The 7,500-nt window shown below is 46.2% G+C and overlaps 1 protein-coding gene across 2 annotated transcripts in view; it reads right to left on the bottom strand.

Annotated features, from left to right (window-relative positions):
* Positions 1–3,323: 3,323 nt before the first annotated feature.
* Positions 3,324–7,500, bottom strand: part of SPC25 (SPC25 component of NDC80 kinetochore complex) — a 49,888-nt gene continuing 45,711 nt past the window's right edge. For both annotated transcript variants that reach the window (XM_085873440.1, XM_085873441.1), the window contains one exon: positions 3,324–4,372. In XM_085873440.1, coding sequence (XP_085729566.1) covers positions 4,254–4,372 — 119 coding nt within the window. In that variant the 3' untranslated portion in view covers positions 3,324–4,253. The remainder of the gene's footprint in view (positions 4,373–7,500) is intronic.

The following is a 7,500-nucleotide window of genomic DNA, read 5'->3' as shown; positions in this document are numbered from 1 at the left end:
ACGGGCCACTTAAGCGACCCGTTCCGTACTATCGGGATAACCGAGCGGTGTTATTCGTCGGCCTCGACGGTTCGATTAATTATCGGGCGTCTTAGCCCACGACCAACCCTTTACGTGAAGCAAGATGGGGATTCAATGAAAGAAATGACGAAGCGAAGCGGGAAAACAGTTCAACAATAAGCACATTTATTTCGCGATGAACGGAAAGCACACATATACAATTCCACCAAAAGCACATGTAAAAGAAGAAGACAATGCAATATTACACAAAAGCAAATGCAACAATGCAGATCTATCCGACTACCGGGCACACGGCAACACTTATACAATTTTACTTCACAGACGGCGCCGACAACACATATTCCCAAAGCAAAAGAAAAGAGAACCACCCTCCAGGATGAGGGGGGTAGGCGGGCCTGGGGCCGAGACCGTGTCGGGCCTACCCGTCTGATGATGAGACGCGGAGCGGCGGTGGTGCCTCAACTCCGCGGGCCTCGCGGACAGTGTCTGGTAGGGGGTGGGAAGGGGGCCCCCTTTGTCGCACTATCTCAGCGCGGGGGGAAACAGGAGGGGGTTGCTGATGCTCGGGGAAAGGAGGATATAACCCTGTCTCGGGTCCCGCGGCGAGCGTCTCCTCCTCCACCTCGATCGAGTTGCTGGCCTCTCTCTGTGCCGCTCCCGGCACCGACGCGAGCACCCCCTCGTCCGCCTTCGCCGCCGTCACCTCTCCACAGCTCCGTCCTCTTCACTCCGACTAGTACCACTTCTTTCCAGCTCCACCGACGACTCTCTCGAATTCCGCACACTCAACTCAACTTCCAACTCAACTCGTCTGACGAACGCAGTCGTTTTTATAAGCCCCGTGGCTTCGCTCTTTTACCCTTGACCCTTTGCCTCCGACCCTTCACCTGGCTCCCCATTGGCCCGAGGAAAAGTGGGCGTGAATGCTTTTTGATCCATGAATTTGCATATAGCGACCGCCCTCCAACGCCCTGGAGGCGGGGCCAAACCGCCCCTCGCTCACCGATTGGACGGAACAAAAGTGGGCGTGAGTCGTTTTTGATCCGTTTTTCTGCGGAAAGTCTGTGATGTTTTTGAACACGCTGCTCGGTGCGCGCCCCGCACGAGTCCAGCATCGGTGCCCATGAGTGGCGCGAGATGACGGTGATGCGATGGTGGCGAGTTGTGACGGTAAAGGTCGTGGCGGTTGTGGTGAAGCGGCGTTGTGGTTGGTGGTTGTTGTGTGATGGCTGTTGAGACGTGGTTGGTGGTGGTAATAATGGCGGCTGGTCCAAAATAAAGATAGTAAAAGAAAAACGGCTATCCTGAAGAGTCGCAGCCCTCATGAATGACATTTATTCCCTCTAGACAACGGGTTTGGGCCTAACTACACATATACTTACCGAGATATCTCACCTAAGGGACCTGAATGGTGGTTTGCGAATTTCGTCAACCACAACAATACTTATACTGAGTTTGACTTGGATTTCTTCTACCATTCTTAAATGATCATTCTTAAGCCTGGTGTTGGCTTCGTGGTTAAAGTGGTTGGTTTGGGATCTTCAGGTTCTGAGTTTGAATCCCGTTGGCTGCTGAATTAACACCAGGTGGGGTTGACTCAGCTCGTCATCCTTCCGAGGTCGATGAAATGACCACCAGTGTGCTGGTGTGGGGGCACAGCATCAGCGGTATAGTCATGTCCCAACAAAATGAAAGCGTTTTTAAAAAAATCACAATCTTGTGAGATTACGTCATCTCGTGATATGTCGCAGAGAGATTACACGTGGTAAGTGAAATGTAAGACCATTCATAATGGGGGGGAGGAGATATACAACAACCACAACTCCTTGACAAAGACCTTCATGATGATGTGGGTCATATGCTCCCTGTTGAGTCGTGACAGAATTGTTGTTGTTAAGACAGATAAACAGATTTTATTATATAAGATTCTATGACAGCATGAACGCTTTACAAGGACATGAGAGGAGCACACAAAAGGAAATATAGTAATACTTCAAAGTAACAGAAAAAAAAATATATATATATATATATATATATATATATATATATATATATATATATATATATATATATATATATATATATATATATATATATATATATATATATATATATATATGAACATGGAACGAGCCCACAAACAACAATTATGTATTATATAATGTCCTTTTCACACGTTTTACTTCATCTTACGTCCTCATTGACACAGTTCGATATGCAATATGTCTGTGAAGTACAACACGCTGCTTTTTCACATCGATGGGAAGCACACCTAATGTCGAGGTTGGGTGTAACCTGCCCAAACATTTTGCTTTTTTGGGGGAAAGTTTTAGAACCTTGGTCTCCATGACATGAACATGCAAAAGGTGCGAGGCAGGGAAACCGGCATAAATGGGGGAAGCATGGGGTGTGGATGAACGGGGAAAAGGTTCAGATCACTGAAGGTGACAAAAAACAGAACGTACACCAGTCACGATGTTGTGGTGAGGTTTGTATGACAATCAGCTGCAGACTGATATGTTCAATCATTATTAGGACAGTCAGAAAAGACCAGGGACTAACAGTATAAACATAAATTAGGTTGTCATGCAGACAGGAATGTTTTGCCAAAAAAAAATCAAGAAACCTTAATGCGTTACCCTGTGCAAGCAAGACAATGACACGATGAAGCCAAGTCTGTGTCGGAGTGTTGGAGTTCCACGTTCCAGTGAGACGAGTATCCACGAGATGTGTGTGACGAGTGGACTTCTCAATTGAGGACTCAAAAAAAAATGAGGCTGCTGGTAGATACTGAACTTCCAGTTGAAAGTATTGAGAGGACTACATAATAATAGTGGTTCCTACACTGCATCCCAGTGGTAGGTTCCTTGTTACTTGGCACGCTCAGAATGCCTCGGGGCCACCGCTAGAAAGCGACCAGCATGACCTGCCAAAACAATCTGAAATCTGGTCATATTCGCTTCCACTAGTAAAGATGAGCCCAAGCAACTGCATGAAGACAAATGAAAAACAAAGTTTTTACTATTCCAGAGCATAAACAACACAAAGTTTGAATGAAAAAGTATTGATAAAAAAGCAATGGATTCTTACATTAATCGAAGGATCATCGAAGAGCAAAGGACCATCCATGCTTTGTCCCGAACCCGCCCACCCCACCCCCCCCCCAGGGTTCTGCAAGGCTCACACAGTCCTCTATCAACCCCCTCCTGGTGACACTACCTAAATCCAGGATCACTGCTCACGTTCACTCATTCGTTCCTCTTTTTTCCCCACCTGTAGAACCAACTCCCACATGCTCTTCAATATCATTCTAACATGCAGTTCTTCAAGACAGTTATTCATCACCATCTCAGGTCGTACCAAATCCAAAACCATGATCTTTTCTACCCTCGTTAACCCCACCTCCACAATCACTCCTCCTTCAAAATTCCGTTTTCCCACCTTGGAGTTTCCTTCTGCATCCATATTGTCCACCCCGTGCATCCTCCTGCCCACATTCCTCCCCACACCCATTCTTTGTACAACTCTTTCATTTGTCTTGCACTTCAACTCTGCTGTTGACGTTTCCCCCTCTCTCTACTAGTGTTATAAAAACGTGCATCTCGACTGTTCCTTCTGTGTGTTTTGCATCGTGTTTTTGTCCGTTATGTCCTGATTCGTTCAGTGTACGAGCTCTTCCACGAGCCTCGACTATGTATACAAAAAAGAAGCTTGCACACAACTCACACCCAGTAGACATTGGTGTACTTTTACATTAACTCCAAGTACATGAGAAGACAAAGGACAAATAAATAATATATAGGATTCGAAGATGCATTCCCAGGATCACAAGTCATCATTCAGATGTGAACAATACGTGGGCTCGGTGTCAGAATCTTCCCCTTTTCATTAATAGTATTTTTAATACAGAAGGGAAAAAAAAGGCTCTGAACAAGGATTGTTGTGTGAGATTGAGATTGAGGGCGAGGGCGAGGGCGAGGGCGAGGGCGAGGGCGAGGGTGAGGGCGAGGGCGAGGGCGAGCGTGAGGGTGAGGAGATATTCCAGCATTTCAGATCGAGAAAGATGCCAGGATTTCAATGGAATTACGTAATTATTTTGCCATACAAAACAACTGGAGATTCGGGCAAGCACCTTTGGTTGGTTCTCAACTTCCAAATGAGCTTGAAATACCTTCCAATCTCATCTTGCCAACTTGGATGAAAAGACCGAGTTGGAAAGAAGAAACTTGGGCTCACAAGGATGCTTGAAATGCTTTACGTACTCTCAGAAAAAAAAGTCGAAAGTTCTTGGTCTCCTTTAGCTTTTCCATGAGGACAGGCATGGCTGGTAGGTTCGGATGAATATCCAGCACTGTCGGGAAAAGGGGAAAAGGATGCACCAGATTAGCAGAATGATGTACACAATGCTCGAGTAGGAAGCTCAAGACTGCCTCTTGCTATCAAAACTATCTGGCTGAGCAATCAATCACCGTTCAATCACACACAAACACACACACACACACACTGAAAGCAGCTGGTGTCAAGCAAGGGAGGAGGAGGAGGAGGAGGAGGAGGGTGATGTTTAGCAGAGTGAGAGGACAACAAGGAACTGGGGAAGGTAGAGTGGGAGGAGGAAGATATTGAGCAGAATGGGAGGAAGAGCAGTGGAAAAGTAGGTTGATGTCGAACAGAGAAGGAAGAGAAGGATGATTATAATGATGTCGAGCAGAGTCGGAGGACGACGACAGGGAGGAGGGGGGTGAGAGGAGGTGTAGAATTGATTTGTTTGATTGCTGTGCACACCTAAACCGCTCAATGGAATGAGTTGAATATTTGTGGTTGTACTTGAGGTGTGCCCGAGAAGGTTTTTGGCGATAAAAAGATGTTTGGGGGGGGGGGTGAGGGGGAGGACCACAATTATCTCTATGTAAGGGTGCATCATATAGCGCCATCTGGTGGAAGCCGGTGTTACTAAAATATGCAATTCCGTGTCTGCCTGTCTGCCTGTCAGTCTGTCTGACCGCAATACATTTCATCGTTACCTATCCATTCTCAACCAAACTTGTCAGAGGAAATAAGGGTCACACGATGAAGGTTGTAAGTTGTAGTAACCCTTAATTACTTCTGCCACCAAAGGTGTCGGAGGTTGTGTATTCACCCCGGCTCGTCTGAGAGTAGATTATCTAAAAACGTTAAAAACCGATTTGGATGAAACTTGGTGGACAGGTTGGGTGTGTGACAAGAACGAATTGATTCAATTTTGGTGAAAATCCTGATCCGGACACTATCATTTTCGAAGTGATTCTTCACCATTGTGAGATGGGGCCAAGAACAATATAAAGCACGATATTTCAAAACAATATGGACGGGTTATGACAAAACTTGGTGCATGAGTTGGGTAGGAAAGAAGAAGAAGAAGCTGATTGGATTTTGGTTAGGTCCAGATGCAGATCCAGCCTATCAGTTGGATCTGTTCTGTTCTTGCATATGACAGCTTAGCTGCCAGGTAGCTATCATTTCTTGGAAGCGCGGCTGTGCCGCTGACGCTGTGCCCCTCTAGCAAGACACTGGAACTCATTTTTCCAACCTCGGAAGGATGACAGGCTGAGTCAACCCCACCTGGTGTTAATTCAGTGGGAAACTGGGATCGAACTCAGGACCCGAAGATCCCAAGCCAGCCACCCGAACCACTAAGCCAACACGAGGCTTCATCAGTGGGATACAAAACGTAAACTGTTCATCTTGGCAGAGGTATGCACTCTACCAGGTGCCATTCAAGTTGGGGGTAAATTTCATTTTAAAATTAAAAAATAATTATTTTGTATTACAAAAGGGCAATGGTGATCAACCCCCATACCCCGATGGAAGAGGGGCATTTTGGGCCGACGCCACTGTGGCCCCGGAGATGGAAATGGAGGGCCCAGTGGAGTCGCCTCCTCTACCTGGTAGCCAGGAGCAACCCAATAGCTCAGAGCCCCCCCCCCCCCACCCACTAGCCCAGTACCAAGCAGCAGCAGGCCAGCATCACCGTCACTGCTGGATATAAGCCAGCAATTTGTGGTCATGTTTCAGAACTTGGGAGCCGAATTGGCCCTGGCCAGGTGGCTGAAATTAAGTCTGGCCAGGCCATATTAATGAGAAAAATGAAGGCTGGCCAGGTGTTTCACAGGCAGGGAGATTCATCAGTGTGTGTGCAGTCTCTTGAATGGATGTTAAGCTGGGTGTTCCGTCTCCCAGCATTAGTCGGTGGACGTTAAAGATCCCATGGTGCCCTTCGCGAAGAGTGGACGAGCCATCGCCGGCATCCTGAACAAAATTCAAATTCCTGCCCAACCTAACTGCTGGGAAGGCAATGGCAAACCACCTAGTATCACCCTTGCCAAGAAATAACTTTGGCAGCCAAGCACCTGCTCTTAAGCAGAGCACACAATCAAGCGATCAATCTTCTCAAGGTCTTTCTCTTTTGTTATTATGTTACCAAATTCTCTACTCTCCCTCCATTTCTCTCCTTCACTTTCCTTCTTCCAATTTTCTTCATTCTCTCACTATCTATGCGTTTCTTCCACTCACATGCTCTGTACACCTCAAATTCGGCAATCAGTGTCAACCTTTACTCGCACATTGCAATAAATTTTGTCATGGTTTCTGCTATACGTCTTTTTTGTATACATAGTCGAGGCTTGTGGACGAGCTAATACACTGAATGGATCAGGACGTAACAGGGTAAAAGGAACAGTGGGGGGCGGGGGAGGACACCAACAGCTGAGTTAAAGGACAAGGCAGAGAAATCGGGGGCAGGAAAGGACGCATGGGGTGGATAAGATGAATAAGAAGGAAACTCTCAGGAGGGAAAAACTGGAAATGTGGAAGGAGGAGAGATAGGGTTGGGGTGGCAGGGGATTTAACGAGCGTCGAAAAGATCATGGCTTTGGATTTGGAATGATCCAAGATGTTGGTGAACAGGTGTTTTGAAGAGAATGTGGAATAAGTGAAGGTTTTAAGGTTAAATCAATCCTGACTGACTGTATGCTTATTCTGATGCATTGTAAGAAAGAAAGAAAAGAAAATAAACCAATGTCACCCGCAGGATGACCCGTATCTTGCCAAAAGGTGACCACGTGTGACTTATTTAAGGTCACTCTGAGATGAACAGAGCTGCTATCCACCAGGAGCGACTCCTTGAGGAATATCTGCCTACGAGAGATTCCGATGAGAATCGTTCTACAGAGTAACCATGAAAAATATGCTTTTTCCTCATAACGTCACCAAATGACGTCATAATGTCTCAAGCTTGACATATCTAGAAAGCACTCATCGAGGTGTTCAATTTGAGGTACTACACGATATGGTTCCTAAAACTTGAAAATTTGACCTTGGGGTCAAATATGTTTGACCTTAGGCGCTAACCATGAAGGTCAAGGCCAATCGCCACCAAAAATTAATCAGCTGAGCGCCAGACCATGAACTATATTCCCATGAAGTTTGGAGACGATTCGATTA

This window comes from Eptatretus burgeri, chromosome 3, assembly GCF_056783735.1.
Source record: "Eptatretus burgeri isolate ZD-2024b chromosome 3, Ebu_testis_v1, whole genome shotgun sequence".
In the NCBI taxonomy this organism is placed as follows: Eukaryota; Metazoa; Chordata; class Myxini; order Myxiniformes; family Myxinidae; genus Eptatretus; species Eptatretus burgeri.
This window is presented reverse-complemented; position numbering and strand designations above follow the sequence as displayed.